This window comes from Pelmatolapia mariae, linkage group LG14 (assembly GCF_036321145.2).
Source record: "Pelmatolapia mariae isolate MD_Pm_ZW linkage group LG14, Pm_UMD_F_2, whole genome shotgun sequence".
Taxonomy (NCBI): Eukaryota; Metazoa; Chordata; class Actinopteri; order Cichliformes; family Cichlidae; genus Pelmatolapia; species Pelmatolapia mariae.
In genome coordinates, this window is record NC_086239.1 from 22,409,379 (window position 1) to 22,434,199 (window position 24,821).

At 42.3% G+C, this 24,821-nt stretch overlaps 1 protein-coding gene across 1 annotated transcript in view; it reads right to left on the reverse strand.

The window, feature by feature from the left end:
- The window catches only part of arhgap35a (Rho GTPase activating protein 35a), a 61,708-nt gene that overhangs the window by 14,407 nt on the left and 22,480 nt on the right, over positions 1–24,821 (reverse strand). Inside the window, exon 2 of the mRNA XM_063494438.1 lies at positions 5,403–9,237. Coding sequence (XP_063350508.1) covers positions 5,403–9,122 — 3,720 coding nt within the window. The 5' untranslated portion in view covers positions 9,123–9,237. The remainder of the gene's footprint in view (positions 1–5,402; positions 9,238–24,821) is intronic.

Here is a 24,821-nt window from a genome sequence, read left to right on the forward strand (position 1 = left end):
GATACACTCTTGCAACATTTTTGCCTGCCACTCCGTATGGCTGAGGCGTCAGCAGTAATTGTGCTGTGCCTTAATGGTGTTCAGCAGGGATATTTGAAGGCCTCTGAGCCCTGGATCTCTAGTATGTCTGTCAGCCCCCTGAGGCTCTGGCCTGGCAGGCTGGGTGTCGAGCCAGAGATGCATGGTTGGCTGGACACACAGACTGCTGGTGCAGTGCAGGCCTGACAGACACAAGAAAAGGAGCAGAGGAGTGCTCATTAGAGGGAAGAAGCACGGCGTGCCCTCTGCTCCAGATACTGGCCTCGCTGCACTCTGCCAAACATTTTCGATTGCACATATATTCACACTCACTCTCAGTGGTACTCGAGGGAACAAGTGGTGATAGATTCATTAAGACCGGGCAGATTAACAAAGGCTCACCTGGAGTTTTTCGCCATCGCCATGGCAAGATATTTTTCATTAGCCTTCTATGAATAAGGCAATTATTAGCACATAACTGTAGGCTACAGTTATGTCTGTATGTGTCTTACCTTTAACTGTAGTTTCATTTTATCACATTCTCCCAAGAGCTTCAATTTTACATAGGCCAATGAGTTTCACTCTTCAAAAGTCATTAGCACACTCACTGTGATTTTTCCTTCTTAAATCTTATTAACTGCTAAAATATTAGGCAATGCTTAGTTAGCAAACAAATACATAAGAATATATTTTGCATCCAAGTATTTGCATTGCCCTCAAGACGCTCCTCTATGACAGCCTTTAGAAAAAAGAACATTGTCAGCGCTTCGGTTGACAAAAAAAGTTCAAGTGAAAAAAAACCCCTAAATGTCAAAAGATAAGAGTATAACAATGTATTCCAAGAAGAGTCTGCACCTCCTTCAAGAATCCCGTTAAGGTCTGGACTTGCACTAAGTGATACATGTTAAATACCTGCAGATTCTCAGCCAGTCAGTTACAGCTTCCCAGTTATCGTTCCATCATAACCCCACATGAGCAGATTCCTAAGTGGAAATCCTTCACTTATCACTCCCCAGCTACCTCCTCCACTGCCTCTCTGACACTCCCTGGGACGTCCATGGGACCAGGGGTAGATGAACCCCGTATTCATGCGTTCACAAAAAACTAACGTAAGGCTTTAATTGAATTTTAGGAACAGCAGAGAACTATTGTTGTTATAACTCGCTGCCAGTTTGGTTTCGAGCTCCATGTTGCAGCTCATAATTTATTTGTGTCCTATCACACTGAGCGTGTTGTATATCTGTGCCCTATCTCAGTTTAGCAGACTGTCTCTATACACCCACCCCCTCCTCCTGCATCCACTCTCCTCTCTTACTGTCTTCTCTCCCTGCAGTTTTGCCTTCTGGCCACTCCTTTCAGTTGCTGACTGAGACAGGATATGCTGCCAGCGCTGAGGAGACAAAACAGACCTCTACCACAAAATCAAAACACAACAGATCCTCAACAATAACACGCAGACAGCACAGTGAGCATTTACACACACTGTAGGACACTGAAACACAAAGCCGCTCAAAAGTTTTATCATAACTCTTATTTCCTCTCATCTCCATTTTCTTTCCGTGGCTGTTTCTGAGCCTTTTGTTTGACTGTCTCCCTGCCTTTTATTTCCTGCATGAAGTCAGCAGACAAACTGGGTGACTGAGGAATTTCAAACACTTTTCTTTCTGGCTGAGTAAGTTAGGGGGGAAAAAAAAAGGTGCAGACGAAAGAGAGAGGAAACGTTTCCGGCCTCTCGCTGAGGGAGGGTGATCAGGACAGACACAGTTGGTCAGCGCCTGCGGTAAAGAGGGCTTTAAAATGGGCTAAGAGTGTAGCTTCCATTATTTGTTCCTAGACGTCATGACTCAGATTGGTAGACAGTGCCCTAAGGCTCTCTCCAAGAAAATGTTTACACTGCATAACGCCAAACGGTCGCGTAAAAGACAACTGAAAAACAGGCTGAGTTAACCCCGACCAGCCAACAACAGGAATGGCTGGTTGTTTGCCAATGGAGAGGCACTGCCACAATACATCTCCCTGAAATGACCAAATAACTCCATAAAATGTCTTCCTGAAGGGATTTCAGGCTGCAGCAGACTGAAAATGGACACTTATCTTTCAGACAGCTGCTTAGAAAATAGGTGATGGAACTTGATCACTTTGTTACAACCACAATTAAGCCATAATGGCTTGTAATGTGGATATCCAGATACCAAGACATGCCGTAGGGCACAAATCATGGGCACTGATATAACTAATGATGCTGACACTGGCCTACCTTCTGTTGGCTTTTTTTTTTTTCCCTTTGGAAATGTGTGGGTTTAAAATGTGTCATGTAGTACTGGGCGGTATGACTGGAAATTTAAATCACAGTGTTTTTATCTATTTATTTATTTATTTTAAAGCTTTTGCCTGGTTTCACAGTATAATCATTAGTGCAATTTCTAAACAAATGACCCTTCATAAAAGGTATATATCAGCACATAAAAAGCATTACCCAAGATGTATTTCAAATGTAAAATTACTGGTGCAACAAAACTGTATGCAGTTCACAAATTACCATGTGCCCCACTTATTGTTATTATTGAATTACTTGTGTAATGTCAATATCTGTATTTTATTATTTTTTTTATGCCACATAATTAGAATGATAAGAATGAAGGGTGTGCAGTCATTACAGGTCCCTGTGTAATATGCTCCTGGCAATCAATCATAAACTACCTTTAAACCCTTTAAAAGATGAGAGTGGAGGTTTTGTCCGTTCACCAATATAGTGGCATTCAAAGTTCATATCCTGCACTTTATGGATCCACTTTTGCTCTGCCCCTTTGCATAGAGAGGGTCAAAGCATACGGTCGTGTAAAAATCACAGCTATTACATCTTGTGCACTTGCTAACATACAGTCACCGGCCACCTTGTTGGGTACATGCTCAACTGCTTTTTAATACAAGCCAATCACGTGGGAATTTAATGCATTTAGGCATGCATACATCGCTAATATGATCTGCAGAAGTTTTAAGTGAAAATTTAAGTGACTCTGAATGTGGCATGGCTGCTGTCAGTTGCAACGTTTAGAATTTGGGATGAACATGAAAGCATGCATCCATCCTGCCTTGTATATCGGTTCAGGTTTCTGGTGATGGTATAACATTGTGGAGGACATTTTCTTGGCACATTTTGGGGCTCTTTAAAGGCATTGTGTAAAGGACACAGTTTACCTGAGTACTGTTGTTGACCATGTGACCACAGTGTACCAATCTTCTGATGGCTGTTTCCAGCAGAATAACAGCATGCCACAAAGCTCACAGCATCTCAAACTGACTTCTTGAACATAACAGTGAGCTCGCTGTACTCAAACAGCCTCCACAGTCACCTGATCTTGATCCAATAAAGCACTTTTGGGATTTGGTGGAACAGGAGATTCACATTATGGATGTGCAGGTGACAACTGTGCAGTGACTGTGTGATGCTGTCATGTTAATATAGCCCCAAAGCTCTGGAACATTTCCAGCACCTTGTTGAATCCATGCCACAAAGAATTAAGACCGTTCTGAAGGCAAAAGGATCTAACTCAATACTAGCAAGTACATAACAGAGTGGCCAGTGAGTGTACTACTTGAACTAGTCTGCTCACAAATCCTGCTACCTTGTGTTTTAATGGTTCTCACAATTCTTTTTTTTTGCAGTGGGATAAATGGCAACAAGTGCTAGAGAATGCGGTCTTAGCAGTTGAACTATCCGGGAGGACAGCTTCTATTCAGGTACTTGGACATCACATCTGAGTGTGTGAAAACATTAATCATCCCCCTCCTGTTCCTCTCTGCTGACAGCCATGGTAATTATCACAGACACAGAAGCACAACATACACAGATGTAACTGCTGTTCAGTTGGCACTTCTATACCGCACCATGTGTGTGAATGAACAGCATACCAGGCTGATAAGCCGAACACTGTAAGGTCACTGCATGTGGGTGAGAGACAAGCACAGGAAGGAAAAGAAATGGGGAGACAGAAATCAAGTAAAGTAGGAGATATGCGTGTCCAAAAGACAAGAATATAATGGGGGGAGAGAAAAAAAGTGACAGGAATGTGAGAACCAGTATGAATCAGCAAGAACAGGAGACCAAACTGAGAATATGAGAAAAGTAAAGGAAGGAAGCAAAGAAAGATAATCAATCCAATCTTAGTCAAAACATCACTGCAGTACTACAGTAAAAAGAAACAAAAAACATGGCCCCAAGTTACACATTACACTACATATAGTGACTCTGCTGTTACATATAGACTTCACATACCGTAGATAAATCTAAAAAGGAAGCTTTTAATTTGAAACAAAGATTACTTTCCTTGTATTCTTATTCTGTTTTTTTGCTTGTTAGTGCTATTAGCAGGGATGTTCGCACCTAGTTTTCTAAAATTCTGCAGTGATTTAGTATCTGTTTTAATCTGTTTTATGTGCCAGTATAGAAAGACGTTTAAGAACCTTGCAAAAGATCAATGTCTAACATTATTCCTCTAGCTCTCATATATGGGAAACCTGAAGATACCAGATAGAGATGGACACAGACAGATGAAATAGCACAGTCTATACCACGGCTCTGTCCCTATTCATTAAGAGTTTCTGCTTTCTGGTATAGAGGTTTACTGACCAGAGTTTGCCTCCATTATCTCTGATGATCTGGCTAGTTTAGAGGGATCCCACAGAGCGGTCAGTGAAAAAATATTGCAGACATCCTTTTATACAAACCCCCTACAGTATGTCATGTTATCAGTGGGCTAAGCTTCAGAGAAGACAGATCTTTCTCAACTCATTAGAAATTCCTTGAGTTTAGTTAGAAACACATTTAATCGCAAAAGCAAACAGCTGTTCAATCTCAAACAAGAGCTAATATTGGAGATTATGGACATTTTATGTGTCTATTTTCTATATGTATACAGATGAATTTATAAAAACTATATATAAACACACTTGTCCCTTTGAGGTATTTTTCATACAGATTTTCTATATATTATAATTATATGTGAGGCAAATATATTAAAAAAGTAAACCTGACATGTTTTGAATATTTAAAAATAACCAGTTTAATTGACACAAATGTTTTCTTCATTTGCTTAAAAAATAATTTTACCTTACTTTAGCATTAGACACTTTAACCTGCCAAAACAATTAAAGGACGTGAGGAGGTTATTAAGAAAATTTTACAGTTTAAAATGCACTTGAGTGGGTGATTGGTTCAATAATAAATACTGAACATTTGGCAGTAAAGCTTGCTAACTGTTGTGTTGGAAACTGCTAAACTAAGAAAAAGAAAGTGTTCTGAATTTATGAGTTAATTTATAGAATTTTTTAAATCAAAATGGCACTCATATTAAACTTAAGCAGATAGTTGCATGTACACTAACCTTAGTTCTGCGCAGGCTTTTGAGAATATTTCTTTTTTTAGGATCCTCACTATCCTCAGTGGAGTTGTCTTTCTTAAGTCCTTCGTCATCTTGGCTTGCCTTGAATGAGCTCCCCATCTCATCATCGCTGCCGATAGAAAAGCTCGTCCTAAAATTGCTGAACTTCCCAAGCCGTTTGGATCTGTCTCTGTAAAGCTTAGGCTTTATGCCAATCGCAGACAATTTTCTTCTGCGCTCCAGTGAACTGCTATCAGCTTCACTGTCTGACCCATTCCCCCCAGCACTCCCATTTGAATGACCCTTGTTGGCATTGCGGATGGTGATAATCTTGCCCTGTGTGCTGTCATGTGGGACAGAGTAAATATTTTCCTCTTCTGTGTGTCTAGGTTTGCTCACAGCATCCATTGGCTCAGCATAGTCTGAGGGGTCATAGCCACCATCACTACCTCGGGCCCAGGTGACAGCTTGGGGCAAAGAGCGGCGGTTGGTGCCTCCCTGTTGGTCCATGTAAGGGCCAAGATTAACCTTAAGGACTGGCTTGGGCTTCACTTGTGGAGGAACTTTGTTGTTCACCTTGCTCTCAAAAGTGCTAAGCTCGGAAATGAAAGAGAAGGGATCATCCGAATCCATTTCTGACAGCTTGAAGCTTCCCAGTTGGGAGCTGAGAGTATCCTCCCTCAGGGTAGGGTAAGGAGGTGATGGATCAATATCATCTTCTGAGTCCAAAAGTGTAACCGGGCTGGGAGAGCCACCACGAGGGCTGACACTCTCATTGGTGCATGCCTCTGCTACATTGTCATACATGTGTGTGGCCTCAACAATGGTGCGCTTCTCCATCACCTCTTTTAAGAAAGGCTGGAAGAGATCTATCTTATGAAGACCACCTACTACACCACCATGTCCACATATTACCGTGTTAAATCTTGCCTCTATTTCATGAGCCAATTCTTCCCCCTGAATAACTTGTTCCTTCGCAGAGTCTGAATCTGACAGCTCCATCTGGCTCTCCCCTACTGCTAATAACTGGATTGGGATGATGTCTTGTACCTCACACAGAAAAGCACATAATGTCTCCAAAGAGGCCTTGCGGCGAGTAGAGTAAACAGCAATGTAGCCATGGACGAGCCCAGTCTTGCGAAGGGCTAATGAGGAATGGAAGGAGAGCAATGACAGCTCGATATTCTGCTTCTGACCTCCTATACTAAGATCCAGCAGAACAGAGGTGCCACCACCAAGGCTCAAGGAAGGACGACAATGCTGGGGCAAAAGGAAGGGAGCAAGGAGTTGGTCTAGGTCGTAGGTGTCTCCGCACATCAGGCACATGACTATCCTCAGGTCTGCCTCGAGCATTGACTGGGACTGAGAGTCTCTGGAGGATGGAGGAGGTAGTGGAGGGGAGCTGCTCCCTATGTTTCTACGTATTTCTAAGAGTCCTTTCAACATCTGAGTGATCTGCTTCTCGCTGACATTGCGGCCATAACCCATGCCTGGAGAGGCAGGGTCTAGATAAGCACTCTGTAGCTTTGCAGCTACCTGCTGCCCTTGTTGTATGAGAGTTTGAGCTGTCTCCCCTCCAATATCCCCTATGGACCCCACCCCCCTCTTGGTGACCAGAAGGAGGGACAGTGGCAGTTGAGCTAAGCTGTTTTCCCTTTCCCTTCTGCTAATAGTCGACTCTCTAAGCTTCTCTATACTCTCGACAACATAGGAGAGAGATTCCTTTGAATTGTACAAACATAGGCAACCATGCGGTGTAAAGGTTGGTGTGTAGAAGGAATTAACTGGGAGACGTACATTGCCCTCTATGGGACGGAGGGTCAGCTCATACAGTTTTCCATCTAACACGTACCGGTCGTCACTGGTGCACAAGGCTCTTATCTCATTGGCCATCTCTCTGGCTAGCCCATCTTTTCCTAGAATGACAAGATTTATCCGTTCAGCTCTCCCCCCTTCCAGTCTTGCAGAGTCTGATGAAGGGTACCGAGTTGGGAATCTGGAGGCCAGTATCTGCTCTATCTTAGTATCCACACAGTGCGGATTGTTGGGACAGGATTCCTTTGTGGGGTGATAGATAAAGTGGATATGTTTCAGTACAAGAGCATCCCTTTCTGCCTGCAGCTTCTGAAGGGCCTTAAATCTTTGCTCCTCCCCCAGCACTTCTCGAATGGCTCCCATTTTCTCTGTACTCGGTTTTGCATCCAACTCTAACTCATAAAAGAGCTCAGAATATTCAAGGAGCAATTCTTGAAAGTCTTCTTTGGCCCGGTCGATGATTTCTTTCTGGTGTTTATTGTAGATATCCAGATATTCAGCTTCATCCAGCCACTGGTAGAACTCTTCATTCATGATGAAGCTTCTGGCCTCCTCCCATGGCTTCCCTGGTGTGATAAAAGGAGAGACACTTAACTTCTCCTTGAACTCCCATCTCATTTCAGCCCGTTTCCGCTCATTCCTTAGCTGCTCCAGATGGGACTCATAGATGGCTTCAGCTGCTGGGGTCTCCAGTAGGTCTTGTGGGATGCGATCATCTTCCGTGTTATCAATATGTGTTGTGGTCTCCCAAGGGGTATCATCTAGCACAACAAACCACTGAGAGAAATCTCTTTTTGTCTCCAGGACTTTCTGAACTCCAGACCAGCTCAAGTGGTCTATCTCATCCAACTGTGGTAAGAGTGTAGACAGTGCCTGTGGCAGAGTACTTAGATAGAGCTTCCTAAGTTTCTCTATGTGTTCTTGTTTAAGTCTATGCACATGCTGCTGGAAGAGCTTCTTAGCTTTAGCAGTGCCCTCAAGAAAAACATAGTCCTTGTACTCGGGGGCAGTCTGCATGCGCCGACTGACAACAGGCCATGTCTCATTGTAGTTCTTTACAATTCGGTTGACCAGCCACTCATAGCGGTCTTTGGCTGAGGCAATCTGTTGACTCTGCTGTTTCAGTGCCTCAAAGTAGGGGATAATCTTGGGCTTTCCCCTACTCTTGTCTATTAATTGAACCAGTGTAAGAAAGGCTAGGTCAACATTGACATTGGAACGTGCTGAGGTTTCTACCACCTGTAGATTCTTCTTAGTTAGGGCAAAAGTGTGTGAGTCTTTAATATACCGCTCAACACCTTCATCACATTTGGTAAGGACCAGAACCACAGGCTTTTTTGTTTTTGCTAGCTGGTTATATAGGTTGGTAACAAACTTCATCTGATCCTCAAAGCTACGGTTCATACCCCTGCTAACATCTACAGAGAGTAAGAAGCCATCCACCATAAGCTTGCCTTCAGGCATCTGTTTCTGCTCAAAGTCTTGCTCCAGCCCCAGCTGATCTGTGCAAAAGTACATCAGCTTTTCAGCTGAAGCCAGCTTGGTGGAAGCTGCCCTCTTGATGTAAGGCTGCAGTGCCGTGCTTCGGTGTGGCTGAAACGTCTGATCATCAATGAACTCAGTCTGCTCCACCACATTTATACGGCATTCTGACCCCTCCTCCATTGTCCTTACAGCCTCTCCCCAGTATAGGAAGTGGTCATTGTTCACTACACGCCCTCCAAAGTCACTGGTACTGAGAACAGAGGTGTGATCTAGGTAGAAGTCATCTGCACTTGGCCGGACAAAGCGGTTACATAGGCAGGACTTGCCCACACCGCATTGCCCTTTCTCCTTCTCTGTGCCGGACAGCCCAAGCACAACCAGGTTGTAGGTGGGTGGCCGCGGATCTTGCTTTTTGGCCATCATCGTTGCTGGCAGAGGCTCATCCTGCCATGCTGGCCGTGAGCTCTAGAGAGAGGAGCAGGCTGCCAAGGAAGCAGGGTTTCCATGCAAGAGAAGCTCACTGGTCTGAGGTATGTTCCTGCATGATAGAAAGAGAGAGACAAAAGTGAGATTTAATCTAGAGATATACAAAAAAATATTCCAATATTCTAATGACAACCTTTAGCTACGGTGCCTCGCATCTAAATTCCTACTATGTGCCTGTGTTCTGTTAACAATTGTTAATCTCTGATCCTATTTCTCCACTGAATATTTCCTGAAAAGATTGAGGTCAGTGGTAAAGCTGTTGGAATGCTGCACATTACTTAACCCAGCTGTAGCTCAGTTAAAGGCAATTTTTTCCCAGTTTAACTCATTTAATTTTAATGCTGCCAGGACTGCAGTGCTAACAGTGGTGCCTTCCACATTTCATTCTCATGTTCATTGCAACGCAATGTGTGTTTTGGCTTATTATCTGGCTTCTAACAGTCTGGTTGGTTTGCCTCACTCGCAGCAACATTAGAGGAAAGTAATGTAGCTCTTTCACTACTGCAGCAAACAGACAAACGACTGTGCACGCAAACATATGCACACAAGTAGCACGACAGTCTTGTAGAAAAAGGCACACCAAGCTCTCGGCACCCTAAATGAAAGACACACACAGGAAGATGAAAGCAGATAAGTGTTCCAGAGCTAAAGTTACTAATTGGCCAACTAGGGAAAGCCATCTGCATTTTAAAAGGCTGCATTGCCTGTTGGCTGACTTGTTTCCATCAAAAACATGTTTTCCTATGTTTATAACCAAACAGATAAGAGTTGGCTCCTGTACCATCATTAATGTCATGCATATTTACCTAAATCAGAGGCAAGAAATGGCTGCATTGCAAGTAAGAAAAAGGCAAAAACACATAAGACCATATAGAGATGCTTAGTTGCTCATCTCAGTATTATTTATTCGACTGGTAGATTAGGTCTAAAAATAAGTTAAGAAAAGGGAAAGGATGAGGCATGAAAGGGTGTTACAACACAATTTGTATGGAACAAAAATCTTGTTAAGCTCTCAGACAGATAGCATGCACTGCATTTCAAAATGATGGAGACCACCCCCTCCATGTCATAACTGAGTCATTTATGTAGTAAAAACAGACATTAAAACCACTATTAATCAAGAACAGCTCTTTTGACAGAGAACACAAAAGCAGCCAAAGCCTTCATTATTTTTGAATCGAGTTTGTCAGGCAACACAGATCTGCGGATTCCTAAAAATGAACCTCACTGTCCAACACTGATTCACCAGAGACACAAACAATGACAAGAAAAAATGGTAAGAAACTTGTGTGTGTTAGAAAATAGTGTAGACTTTAAAAAAAGCTACACCCAACCTGCTATGTAATGACTACTACATATTTTATATACTGCATTTCTGAGTTTTATTTGAAAGGGAGTGCCACTAATCACAGTTCAAAGCTGAAGCCTAGTGTTTTGCTAAAAGTAAATTCCACTCAGGCTGTGGATTAAAATTACAGAGACAAGAGTGCCCCTGTGCTTAACCAGGTGTATAACCCAGCACCAGCAGGAAAAGGAATCCATATCAAATAGAATACCTCGTGTTTTGATATTTATAGAGGAAACATGCATGAAAAATGCATCAAAGCTCACAGAGGTGGACCAAATCCCTATAATAACAACATGCATTGTACACTGTGTACAGCCTGACTTGATGGTCGATAGGATCAAATACGAATATGACCTAGGAATTGTGATCAATTCATCTCCTTCTCTCGCTGGGCATGTGTGTGTCTACTTGCTTGATAGTATATGAATGTACACATTATAGATGACCACCACACACACACCACTTTAACTGGGTGGGAAGGACTGCACTGTGGTATTTATCGAGGTATCTGTGGGTTAATAACAAACCTGTTCACTGACCTAATTATGTTCGCATTACACAGATGACTTCAGCAGATCCCTCAACTGCATTCACCAGAAAAAAAAGAGACCTGCTGCCCCTGGACATGGTCCACTGACTTAATTGAACATCTATTCAGCATAATAATAATAATTTCTTAATATACAGTGTCTACATGATCCTTTGCTGTGCTGTATACAGACATCCTTCACAGACATGAAATTAAAAAGCTGCATGGTACTCAAGACCATCAATAAATACAATACATACTACAATACATATTTGTAGCTGCCATATTATTAGTGGATCCCTCATACGTGGTAACCTTTAATTTTACAGCTACTGCTAGTCTGTACAGCAATGTCACTTATTTTAAATTGCATATACTGCATTTCTTTTTATTCCCCCAGAGTAAACCAAAAGGGATTTCTGGTAGGTCTGTGGGCTCTAGTTTTGCATTGCTAGCTTGTAAAACTTATCTCTGTAGCGTAAACTGTTGTGACATGCTTGAAGTAGCTGTCTACTGCATGAGCTGAGAGGGGGTATTACCTTTACAGATAAGTAAGGAAACCCTAGTGCAGAACCACATTAGCATGAATGTTTCATCTGAGCTTGCACATGCGTGCACATAAAGATGACCCAGAATGTATCCTATGTAATCAAGATCCTGGTGATGATCACTTCATGTGTGAGATAGGTCATGTTTGCGACCAGCAGTGAGGGTCTGGATTAAGTGCAGTCAAGCACTCCGAAAGTCTATATGGACTTGGCGGCTGGCCAGGCTCAGCACTTTTACAGATGCCCTGGTAGCATCTGCTCTGCTGACCCTACCTATCTTTTTCTAATTATGTTCCCATGTGTGTGCAAGGTGTACATGGACCTCCAAGTTCATATAGATTTTGTGACAGTCAGCCCACATATTCACTAGAGCAGAGTGCAAGTTAATGTGTGTGCATGCGCGCGTGTGTGTGTATGACAAGGAGATAGGCTTAAAAAGAAAAAAAGTAGCAACAAAAAAAAAGTGTTGATGTTATTTTTGCTGGTCTGTTGTGAGGATGCAATAGTTTCCAACACAGCGAATAATAGAGAAAAATGAAATGTCTCGCTGAGTGACGGCTGCACCAAAGTCACTGACAGAAACAGAATTTATATTAAACTGCAACTGCACAATTCAGCTTGTTTCTACAGCACGTCTGCTGGCAGCCTAAGTGCAGCATTTCACACAATAGATCTAGTCATTAGGGGAATACATTTCCTCTTTCCCATAAAGACACCACTGCTTGTGCTTAGCTAGTCTCAGTGCAGCAGTCCAGGTGCAGAGTAGTCAGGCAGACAGTTTCCTAGTTCACCCCGAGGCCTGGTGTCTGCTGCGCATGTCCAGCCGCATACCACCATCTCGAGGCCCTGGGCTGGTTTAAGGCCTGCGTTGTATCTGCCTTGGACCCTGAAACGTGACAGTAGGCAGAATGACAGGAGATGGAAAGGAGGGCAAGGCACTGTAGGGAGGCAAAGGAGGGTGTGAAGTTTGTACCCCCATCCTCTCCATGTGCACTAACGAGAATGGGTCCAAGAGAAAGGGGAGAGAGGTCAGCAACCTGGGTCATGTGAGTTGCAGATTGGAATTCCCTGAGGGAGGGCGTGGTGAGGCGCAGAGGATACAAGGGTCAAAGTCTGACCCATCCCATCACTCACCCCCGTGTAATCGCAAATAGCATTATAAGCATGGTCTACCCAAATACCACATCTCCATTTGCCTGATTATTTCATTCCCTCCTTTCAAACTGTTTAAAAGCAGGAAAGATACAGCAATCTTGCCTTGACTGAACCAGCCCTTTTTAGGACACCTGCTCTCTCTCAAGGACAAAGTAGAGGAAGATATGATGTGTCTGTAAGGTACTGGAGTTCAGCCTTAAGGTAATGCTGGGGCGTCAGGGCGTGAAGTTCAGAATAACACGTGCTACAAAGGGCAGCAAGGGAGAGACTGTTCACTGCCCGTGAGGCCATACAGCTTTCAAGAGTTGGCTGCATTCCTTTCATTACAGAGTTACAACAGTTAGCAAGGGAGGATGACAGCCAGGCCTGTTTTGATACACACAGAAATCCTTACAGACTGGAAATGTTGGACAAGAGAGAGTCCATATGGATTGAATGGGATGACCATGACTGAAAGCTAAAGTCAGAGTCAGAAAAATAGTTGTGATGGAAATAAATGTTGAGTTGAAGTGCAACACTGTTAGTAAAGGTCAAGTATTTTATAGATTATAGAGTGAAAGAATAATATAGTAGAAATAATATTTCTGATAAAAGAAGGAGTACTTTATCACTTTTCTTAAGTTGCTGCCAAAACCATCAGATATGCCTCAGAGAATCTCACACAGTACAGTGTGAACAGTGCTAAGCAAGGACAAACTAGGAAGCCGAGTTTCCCAGAAAACCTTCTGGTTGTAGAGTAAGACACACTCAGGAAAGGCTGGGAGTTGACAGAAACAAAGGTCATGAAATAGTCATGAAGTGTGCAGTGTGGTGATGAGGATTATGATGACGACAGAGAGGCAGCAGGGAAAAAAAATCTCTCTCCTGTATTCTCGAAGATTCAAGAGTGAATGACCCTTCCTTTGTCTTCGTCCACAGCATGCCCCCCCCCCCCCCCCTTACCCCCACTTGGATGAATTAGGTCTGCAGCTAGTTGTACTTCTCTAGTCTCACCCAGAACATTACCATCATCATATAGATTTCCGATTCCCATCTGTCAAGAATCCCTTCTCCATCGCCCGCTCCCATTTTGCCCCTCCTCTGGAGACTTGCTGTCCATTAGTAAGATACTAGGGTCGTGGCCAACGCATTGGGGCTGTGTGTGGGTGTCGACAGTCCTTCCACTGATGCTGCTTCCTGTTCAGGGTGGGTCGGCTCGCAGTGGAAAGGAATTAATTGATATGAATGCTGAGTCAGAAACGACTCATTTTAAACATCACTTAACCAGCGATGCGCACAGACGTGGGTCTTACAGTGACTCAAATATATGATGTATATGCATCTATATGTAAATGCCTCCGCACTTCACATTCACTGCCCTTTACACGAAGTGCTCTGTGGCACAGTGCATTCAGCGTAACCACTTAAACAGAAGGCATTTGCCTTTTCCACATATGCAGCATATCCATCAATCACACACCAAACAGGAAATACAAATACCCTCACTCTTTCCATCCATTGGGTGCATGCATCAACAGAAGACAAACACTGCAATCATACCACTGCTAACATATTTCACATGTGGCCAGGCAAACAAACCGCACAAGCACACCCAACTGCAGTAAATGATTCCTACAAAAATACTTTTGCACAGGCTGAATCAATCGACCTATAGCTCTCATATTTCATAGTAAGTTAAAAAAAGTAATTCCTATAAACTCATTAAAACATATTTTGATATGACAAACAGAAATATTAACGCAGCAACCAAACCATCACATAGCCAGGTCCCGATTCAGAAGCGCTGGTTAGCGCTGACTTGGATTATGGTCACTCCGTGGAATAGCTTCAGCTAGTCACATCTTTCCATTTGCAGGATCACATGTGGTACACTTTGTGCATTAGCATGATCTGATGGAACAGTGATATAACCGCATAAACAAAAGAAAAAAAAAGGCAAATATCATACCCCCCACAGCCTCTCTGTCTCAGTACATATTTGCATTCCACAACATGTGCACTGAAACACACTAATGGGAATATAATACCTTTAAAAATGATTAATACCTCCATACATTGTAAAACACCATCATTTTAATTACAGTACACCTTAGCATTAATTGCAGCTATAGTCTCAGAAGACTCCTGAGCATTATTAGTAAGTCACTCCCATGCAGCTATTCCCTCTGATGGACCCCCGAGGAGACAATGCTGCTGGACAAACAGGAGGAGGCAATAAACAAAAACTACTGAGAAGCCAAAATAGCCAGAGCAAAGAAGACTGCATTCACAGTCCAATCTGAATTTCAAGACTATGACTAAAGATTTGGAGGAGCTAAAAACCAGGAAAGAGCAAGGTTTAAGTGGCATGAAAAAGGAAGAGTTTATGGACAAATCATTGCATTTAAAATATCTTTGTGTATCGGACTGTTATTGAAGCAGAAAAAAAAAGTAACGCTCACTTCAGGGTTAACAGTGAGACTATTTGCCCGATTAACAGATTAATCCACAGGATGAATGAAAATAGGAAATTAAAATGATCAATTGGCTGCAGTCCAGATGTGTGATGGAGCCAACTGAAAGCACTGCATTTTTAAGACACACTCTTTTACATTTGCCCTAGAACTCCCCTGTTCAACAGGCTGCACAACATAAACAACAACAAAAACAACAACAACAACAACAACTGGTGCTTTGCATGCAAGGTCAGAAGGACAGATGGCCTGTGTTTTCCTTTGGCACAAAAGTTTATCTGTGGACCTTCGCTCTCCCTGCTTCTTAATTCCCTCAGCCTGACATGAACTGGCGTACTTATTTCTTTTAATGCCCTTGACCCTTGTGTAATTTTACCTTCGTCCTTTTCTTTCTATCCCCCTCTCTTCATTTCTTATCATGTCTCCCTCTCTGTCTCTCAGTTTTTTCTCCCGCAGCAGTGCCTAACCTTGCAGCCGGGCCTCTGTCAGACTAGCAGACTGTCTGCTGGTGATATTAGCATACATCTGATCCCTGCTCCCCTGCTAGAAGGCTTGTCAGCATCAGCACAACTGTATACACACATTCAGACATCCAATACAGCCGCCCTGTCCTCCTAGCCAAACGTGATGCAACAGCACAAACAAAAACCGACAAACACGGATATAGAACATACGCAAATATATCCAATGCACAAGGCAGGACGGAGAGCATTAAACGCAGACACGGGGGCAGGCTTTCAGAATGTAAACAAAAACATGGACGTACGCGGCGGTTTTATGCCTAAATCTGACAACATTTTGCAGAGAGCGGTTAGCAGGTGGGTTTTTAAACTCAGCTGGCAATCTTCCACCTGAATGAGCTTCCAGTTCTAATTACTAGTGTAATTGGTTTGATGGTGTGTGTGTGTACGCCTCATTTTAGCACTAGGGATGACCTCCATCTCTCAGCACTGACAGGTGGATATCATGTGCCTGCATTTGTCTTTGCTAATAAACAGGTCCATGTGCCATTGGATTATGATAAACTATGAATGTAATAAAATAACACCACACCAAATAGAGTTCCTCAATTTTAAAAAAAAGTGCATAAACTAGGAAAGAAGTCATATGCATCTGATGCGTCTGAAAGAACGGCAGAGCCAAGCAGAACTTTCTATCCTTTACATCCTAAATAATAGAACATAGCCGACTCTGCGCTCTGGCCTCTGGGTGGAAAGTCTTCATGTAGTAAGAGAATGTCTTTATAAAACAAAATAATGCAATTTTGTAGATTTTCAATAGCTCGGCTCAGTGACTCACACTTATTCAAAACTGCAATTCCACTCCTAGGCACATAAAGCTATTCACATAAAATAATATGATTTGTGAGTGGCAGATCAACTGCTGACAGTACCTTCAATTTAATTGTCATTATTAACCCATTTTCAGCGGAGCGCTCGTCCTTAGCTGGAGTAAGTGCTTAATAGATGTGCTGGGTGTGTTTTCCAGATGGTGCACAAGACAGGAAAGCTGTGTGCACTCACGGAGCGATGCCGCTGCCACCAGAGCTTAATTTTTATTACTTTATCAGCCGCTGCAAAGATTTTGACAGCCAGAATAAACTCAGGGGCAAAGGCTTGATTGCAACATTTTTTGGTTTTTTTTGGCGTTACTGGTACAGCTTCCATTGTTTTGTCCTAATACGAAGGAAAGTTTCAATTGTGCAGCATATAAGCTGTGCACATGTGTGCATCCTCTGCATTCCCTGCTTCCTGCTTTGGACTGTTAAAGGAAAGCGAGAGGAGACCAAACAGGTCCGGTGGCTGATTTGACGTCAGAAACCTAAAGCCAAATTATACAAAGTATATCTATCTTTCATTTAGATTTCCTTGAGATGTGATAGGAGCTTGAAAGGTTCTTTAATTGACTTTCTAAACACAACCCTGAAAAGAAAAAAATATATATACACATTTTACAGTTAGCCTCTATGCAGGATATCATCAAAGAGAGAGACGTTAATAAACTGCTGATACATTAAAGACACGTCATTCAGAAAATTGCAGCTGCCAAGGCTTTTACATGTGAACATTTTTCACTTTGACATTAAAGAAATACAATAATTTTTCTTCAAATCACAGAGAGTATAAGCGCAATGCTGCTAAACTCTTTCCATCTGTACTTGTGACCTGAAGGCTTGGTATATAATTATGCTCTATGATCCCTACAGGGAGCTCTTACATCAGCCAGAGATCACCCAAACCGTTACTAGGTGACAGATGGTCTTCACGCACACAAAAACAGCCACTTACACCTACAGCATATGCTCCAACATAGATACGGCACGTTCACATCTAACAATATACACAAGCCCTCTAACTCACATGCTCCCTGCTTACACACTGAACGTTTAAATAAACTTTTTCCCCCCCACACTCCTCTTTGCCACAGAAATGTTCATGCACTGCTGAATCTTGAGACCAATTAAAAAGGAAAATGACAGAAACGAAAAAAAGGGGGACTGAGGGGGAAGTGGAAGATGATTTAAAGCTATTTCTACAGAAGGCTGCTGAAGCAAAGTGGTGGCTGTGAAAGCGGCGCAGCAAGCCTGCGAATGCCACATTGCATGTGGTCTGGTCTGTTCTTGTCATGTTGTCATGTGTGGAGTCTAGGTGCTAATGGGCTAGCCTGGACAGCAGCATCCTTGTAGCATCATTGCACCCTGCCAGAAGCAAGAGAAGACAAACTAGTCAATAGTTGCCACCTTCATTCGCATCTCCAGTCAATTCTCTCTGTCCTCTCCTGCTCTGTGGAAGGCTAATAAAGCAGACCGTAGTAATAAAAAGGTACGCCTGGACAAAGCACCGCCAACTGCTTTTGACAGGCTCCCTAGAATTAAAGGCACAACCCAGATTCAAACAATAGTTGGAGACAGAACACCCCAACGCAGGCTTTGTTTGTGTAATTATTTTTTTGTTGAATTGGATGCTTTTTTTTTTTTTGTACTCTTATACTGATCGGCTGAGCTAGGGTTGGTGAGAAACGGCTCATTGTACAAAATGGAAAAATTGATTTGAAAAGTACAAATGGTTTGTGAAAGCTTATATTGACGCCAGAGTTAAATTGTGTTTTTCATTTCGAGTGTTTCAAAGAAAAAGAAAAATTATTTTCCATTGATAAATACAACCTTCCAAGAACTTGGGTGTACCACATTATAAAAGAAAAAGAAATGAGCCAAAGAAAAGAATCAAAGTTTTTCGAAGTGAATGTATTGTGAGGCGTAGGTGTGCGCAAAATCACAAATGAAGTATTAAGAAATATTAGGGAGGAACAAGAAGAGTTTCCAACTAAACAAACAGAAGAGAAAGAGGGACTTTGTGCCATGGCAGGGAGTTAACACAAGGAGCTTCTGGTAAGTGCTTAGAACTTGCGGTTGGCTAATGGTCTACAGACAGGACGACTTCATCGCTCATCTGTACCTCTTACTGCTGCCCTAACAAGCCTCAACATAAAAATCACAGACAACCACCTTCAATGCTCTTGTGTCCTCAGCCTTACCAACCACCGTCTCCTGTCTCTACTGCCATTCACTTTTAATCTTCATGACATTTTTCATCTTTAAATTGCTCTCCGGTCACTTTTGACATCTGCTCAATCATCAACTCAGAGACTTTCCGCGACTTCAAGCAACTACAGGAGAAATAACCTCTGGTGACAGGAAGTAGGCAAAAGATAAACTTTTCTAAATTTCCAGGCAAGCAACTGAAGCAATGACCAATGAGAGGGAAGAATACCGATGATTGGCATATGAGCTAGTAATAAATACATTAGTGGGTCACCTAGGCAACCAGAGCCTGGAATGTTGTTCAGCTTCAAAGCGATGTGCGATGAGTGAATCGCTTCCAGTGTGTATGCAGCTTTAAACCACCTAAACACCCAGAAGCATCAAGCCTGAGGAACAGAAGAAAACGGCTTGATGGTCTCTCTATAAAACGCACACACACAGAAAAACTAGGGGATAGGTGGGGTCACTGCAGAAAGAAAAAAAAAAAGATACAATTGAAAACACCTGAACCTTCCTCCATGTCAATTAAAGATAATGACTTTTTACTGGTTGCTACAGTAACCAACTGTTGGCACAAAGGCAGATGGTTACAGAGGTTTTTTCCCCTCTTTTCAGTGTTCTTTCACTCCCTCTCTGTCTTTATCACTTTCATTTTTTCCACCAGATTCACTCTCTTTTTCTGCCCTCCTGCCTGCCTCACCAAAGTGCAAATCATGCACGGATAATAGAAAGCCAAAGAGATCGGAGCCCGGCTCATACTGATTTTGGGGGTTGACACTAATGCAGGTTTGATATTATATACACAGTATATATAACATGTTATATCAAAAAAGGGAAATGTCATGGTTCTTGTTTATTAACTTTGTAACAGTGCATCTCAAACAGCTTGACTGTTACACAAACTTCAGGCAACGCTGTACATAAAAGTGACCTTGAGCTGCTATAATGGACAAACTAGGTGAGCACACCAATATCAAAAACACCCTACCCTCCTTCTGCACTGTTGTGGAATGTGTTCAGCGCATATCTCACCAATAGACCAATATCATCTGATAACACTGGTTCACTGGTAATTCTGTCAAATTAAACTTTATCTGGCTATTTTCTCCTTTATGGCAAGAACTAGAAGTTGTCGAGTTTAATATAAAAGCAGTGAATACAACAAACTACAATATATAGAACACAGTGTTTAGCCATATGTAGCCTGTAAGCTCTAGCAGCACATGAATATGTTAATCTATCACCTTTTGGAACTCTTCTAGCTGTGCTTATGTGCCCGTATGTGGGAGTACCACCCCTGAGTTCCTTCCCTAGTCTGAATGGAGGAAGCTGGCAGGCTCTGGGGCAGCAAGTCCAGAGGTTACAGGGGTTGTGCTTGGTCATCCATTTTAAAGCAGTCTACAGACAGACACTGGTGCGCCATTACAGCTCAAGACATTGCTACTCTGCACTGAGCTGTCTGCAGCTGCAGCAGTATTAAGGCCCAAGGCCAAGCTTTGCCTGACGAGGCTCGCTAAGAAGCCTCCACTAACTAATTGGTCGTGTCTACATTACAGTCAAATGGATGCAGTTTTTCAGGCTAAGAGTCAACTTTTTAAAATTACAGATTAACATTTTTGTAAGAGTAAGATCATTTAGTATTTTACACATACAACCACAAAAAGAAAATTGTGATTAATTCACTGCCATCCTTTCTAATATTCTCAATAGGTCTATGGCAATTCTATTGAAAGTGGAATAGTGTGAGTATAAAATCAAAAGCCACAGTAATCACACTGCCAATGGATGTATGCAATAGGTGGTGATGCTGTAATAGGGAATGTCCTTGAGCGGTAGCATTTGAGCACACAATTAATATTTCCTTTCACTGCGCATCTACTTCACCTACCTACATGTTAGCTTGTTCCTTTTTTTGTTAAACTTAATAATAATAATAATAATAATAATAATAATAATATCAGTTTTGAATGAGAACGATGCATAAGACATACTAGTGTAGCATTCCAGCAAGTCTCACCTATGCACAGGATTTGTTAAGTGGTTAGTGGGGTGCAGAAATCACATATACTATAGACAGATTGATTTTAAACAGTAAAATTGCACCATACACAGTTTTATAGGACCAAGATAAAAATAGCTAAAAGTCACATGAGCATATTTTGTGGTCATCTAAGTCAATATTTGTTACTTCCTTGGCAAGAGATGATCTGATTGGTTCTAGATGTATTTCCCTGTGTTTACAGCAAACCTGGAGGTCAAAGTCTGGATCTTTTAAAACAGCCTTGGAGGCCTCAAGGCTGTGAGACCAGGAGTAAAGGGTGAAGTTTAACTCTGCGATGCTGCACAATTGTTAAAGCTCGCCAAACACAATGGCAGTCCGTAAACACAGCTGCAGCCAGAAATAATCAATCGTGACCCCTGTTGACCTCATCCTCCTCTTCATTTGTAGAAGTTACACTTCTACTACAGAATTCAATCTTCTTCAAACTAGTTTCTGTGCATTGTCTGCTGTTCTCTCTCCAGGCCTGGAGGAAGAAAAAGTCAGGAAAAGGCAGCGGTGAGAATTAGACCATCCTCTCTGGCGAAACAGGAAAAGAACCAAGTTGGATTTTACAACAGTTCTCCTGGACCCAATCCAAATGTTCACCCCTCCCATCTCTTCCATTCTTATGAAAACTAACACACACCTACACACAGGCACACACACACCATTAAATTCCCGTTCTAAGCAATGATGCCAAGACTCCCTTTTCACTTTTCCCCTCCTCTCTCCACCCATTCCATCTCTTCCCTCTGATTGGCACTGTTGCTTCACACTACCTCATGTCCCAGGGTTCTCATATGAACCCACTGGCCAATCACAGTGGCTGATAAGGGTCCAAATTCTCTCTGGATTCCTGCCATAGGGTAAAAAAAAAAAGAAAAAAGAAAAAAATGCAGTCCTTCAAGCTGTGTTTTCTTCACATCACTCCTCTTATTAAAAACATACAGGTTAAACTTGAACATTCTGGTAACACTTTAACAAAATAATTACAAAAAAAAAGAAAAACTCACATGGTTTATGACTCACCACAGCAAGCTATAATGCAGTAGAAGTTATGAGAAGGGATCACCTGAAAATTATTATTGTCTGAATTGAATTGCTTGCTATGAGGGAACTTATGTCCGGAAATAGCGGTAAAAAATATCTTTTAACAATGTTCTTAAAGCATGGAATGATGTCACCAGATGTTTAGTTTTGTCCAGTTGGCAGTCAAAGTCAAAAGTCATAAATCTTCGTATGTTTTTTTTTAGGATTACAAGAACAACTATACAAACAGATTGTATAGATCACATTGGTTACATGTAAAAATATTTATTCACAACTGAGCATACTCCATACTCCGACGAAAGCCACAAGAGGTTGCACACAGCCCGGAAGAAATGCAGAGAACTTTAAGATTGTTATCGTAATGAGTTGCCATTGTTTACAGAAGGTTGCACTGGCCCGACACAAGACCATTATGACATACAGAAATGAACCAAAGGAACATGCTCCCGTCTCTTAAACTGCCCATTCATAACAGCAGCGGGCCAGTATTCCTGCAGCCTCTGTACCTGACTGCGTTTCAAATGCAGCACCACTCTCTATTAGTGCTGACGTCATTTGAGATAACGCTCACCTCACAAAAGATGCACAAATGCGCACATCCGCCAAGGCGTAGCATCTTTAAGCCTTTCTAATCCTTGATGTGTGAGTACTCCCCCCCCTCAAACAAAGAAGGGGGCCACTCACACACACTCACCGTCTCACACACTCCATCTGTCTCTCCCTGAAGATGCTGGTCTGTCTACTGATGAGCGCAGGCAAGGTCATTAGTGTGACTGTTGTGTGAAGGTAAGGAGGGATTATTTTGCCACCGGCCACTCAACACACATCAGGGGACTTAAAGTTCTCTTTTTTTTCCTCTTTATCTCTCTGTTTCTCTAGCAATCTCTCCAGCGTACTTTCTTTATTCTTTCTCTTCTTGTCTCCATGGGGATTTGCACAAAGAGAGCCGGGGAGGGGAGGGAGGAAGTAGGTGAGAAGGCATGAGCCACTCAACAACTTTCTCTTTTTTTTTTCCCCCTTCATACCGAGAGATAAGAGAAATATGTGTGAGCTGCGTGTGCAGAGCTTCGTCACGCACAGTGATCAAATGACCTTCAGTGAGCTCATTCATAAAGTCAAGCTACATAGCAGTGGGGTATGGCTAAACATCTAATAGTGATAAAATCTAGTGTGAGGGAGGGTGAAAAAAGGCCGGAAAGAAAGGAATAAACGAATTAAGCCCACTAAAGACTTGTTTCTATTGCACTCTAGAGAGTTGCTGCCATGGTAGAAGAAAAGGTACAAAGGGAGAGAAAGCCCAATTTAGACTTCTACGGGAAATTTACATCGTAACTAGAAACCACGCTTACCCCTACGTTGTAACCTTCCCCGCCGTTCAGTTGTTGTTGGTTTTGTTGACCTGACGTCAGGTTACAGCACAGGGTTACGGGGGGTTTCTGGTTAAGTTATGACGTAGATTTCCCGCTGAAGCATAATTTAGGCATAAGCAAGTCAGTGAAAGTGAAAGAATGCAAAAATGAAGAGCTGAGCCACAACCTGAAGCGTGTTACAGCCAGAATCTTCCTCCTTCAATTTATAGACTACATTACTATTATAAGCTATTGTACAATAATCTTTAAAATCCTTGTCGCACGCCAATGGCAACAAACTGCTCCTGGCCCCAGTCCCACAGTCCACTTCGATGTTTAGTTTTTCCAAGTGTGGCTCTTCCCTCAGTAGAAACAACCTACGATGGGAGCTAAATCAAGGGCTTGACACAATCAGGGGAAAATGATAATGAATGAAAAGAATTAAATAAGTAGAATTTAAACACAAACGATGTGGTGAGATACCGCGAGGTCAATTTAAAGTCAATCAGACATTGTCCAGACTGGCAAATATTGCCCCGTTTAAATAAATCCACTACACTGCTTATTAAACCCTATCCCTTCATCTCCCCATTAACTGGTCTGTCTGTCTGTTTGCTGGCTGCTCTACACAATGACATGTTTACCTCCAGTCAGATTCCCATTTAGATCCCCGAAGAAGCACAGGGAGGTGAGAGAGTGTGTGTGTGTGCGCATCTAACAATAACAGAGAGGCTTGTTGTAATTTTGTCATTATCACCTGTACCACTAAATGCTTTTCATAATAAACAGCAAGGTGAGTTAGTTTAGCCTGACGCCTGTTTTTTTTAGAGTATTATCACTTGAAATATAATGAACAAAATTGTCTGCATGATAAAAACAGTAGCTGTTTAATGGAATAATATGACAAGTATCCTGTACTCTAATATAGTAGGGCTGGCGCATACATATAGGTGTCAAATTACCCCACTACACATGTATCCAAGCTAGTTTTAGGCCTGCAAAAACATTAAATGTGATTTTACCTAAACAGAAAGATCTGCATCACAAGGAGGAAGGTGTGACTCTTTATCAGAGCTCAGAAGCTCTGCATCCTCATTTGCAAACATCCTCACTTTCCAAGATTACACTAGTAACATTTCCATCACAGCAGGATGGAAAGCAGAACAAATAATAACTGGAAAATGCTGTAAGCCAACCTTGATAGGGCATGAATCTCCAGTGATAAGTAATCTTGCTGAACCTCATGAGCAGCCAGTCTACAGTGAAACAACATACCACCACTGCACCCAGAGCGATGCCTGCCAGATGGGGAACGCAGCAATTTATGCACAGTCATGCTAGATTCGTTGACTCACCCAGAAATCAGACCACACAACCGGAGCACAGGTTCCTACATTGACTGTCTGCACATGAATCAGCTTCCATGGAAATTATTGGTGAGGTTTATTAGTATAACAGCTGACTGCCTTATCATAAAGCGTGTAAACTTTTTTTTTGCATCCCACAACAACCTGTGTGCCACCCACTGAACACAAACCACAACTTGATTCATCTATACACAGCAGAGAAGCTGGGGTTTATTATCTATAACCCTCCACGTAAGTGTGCACAATGATCATACG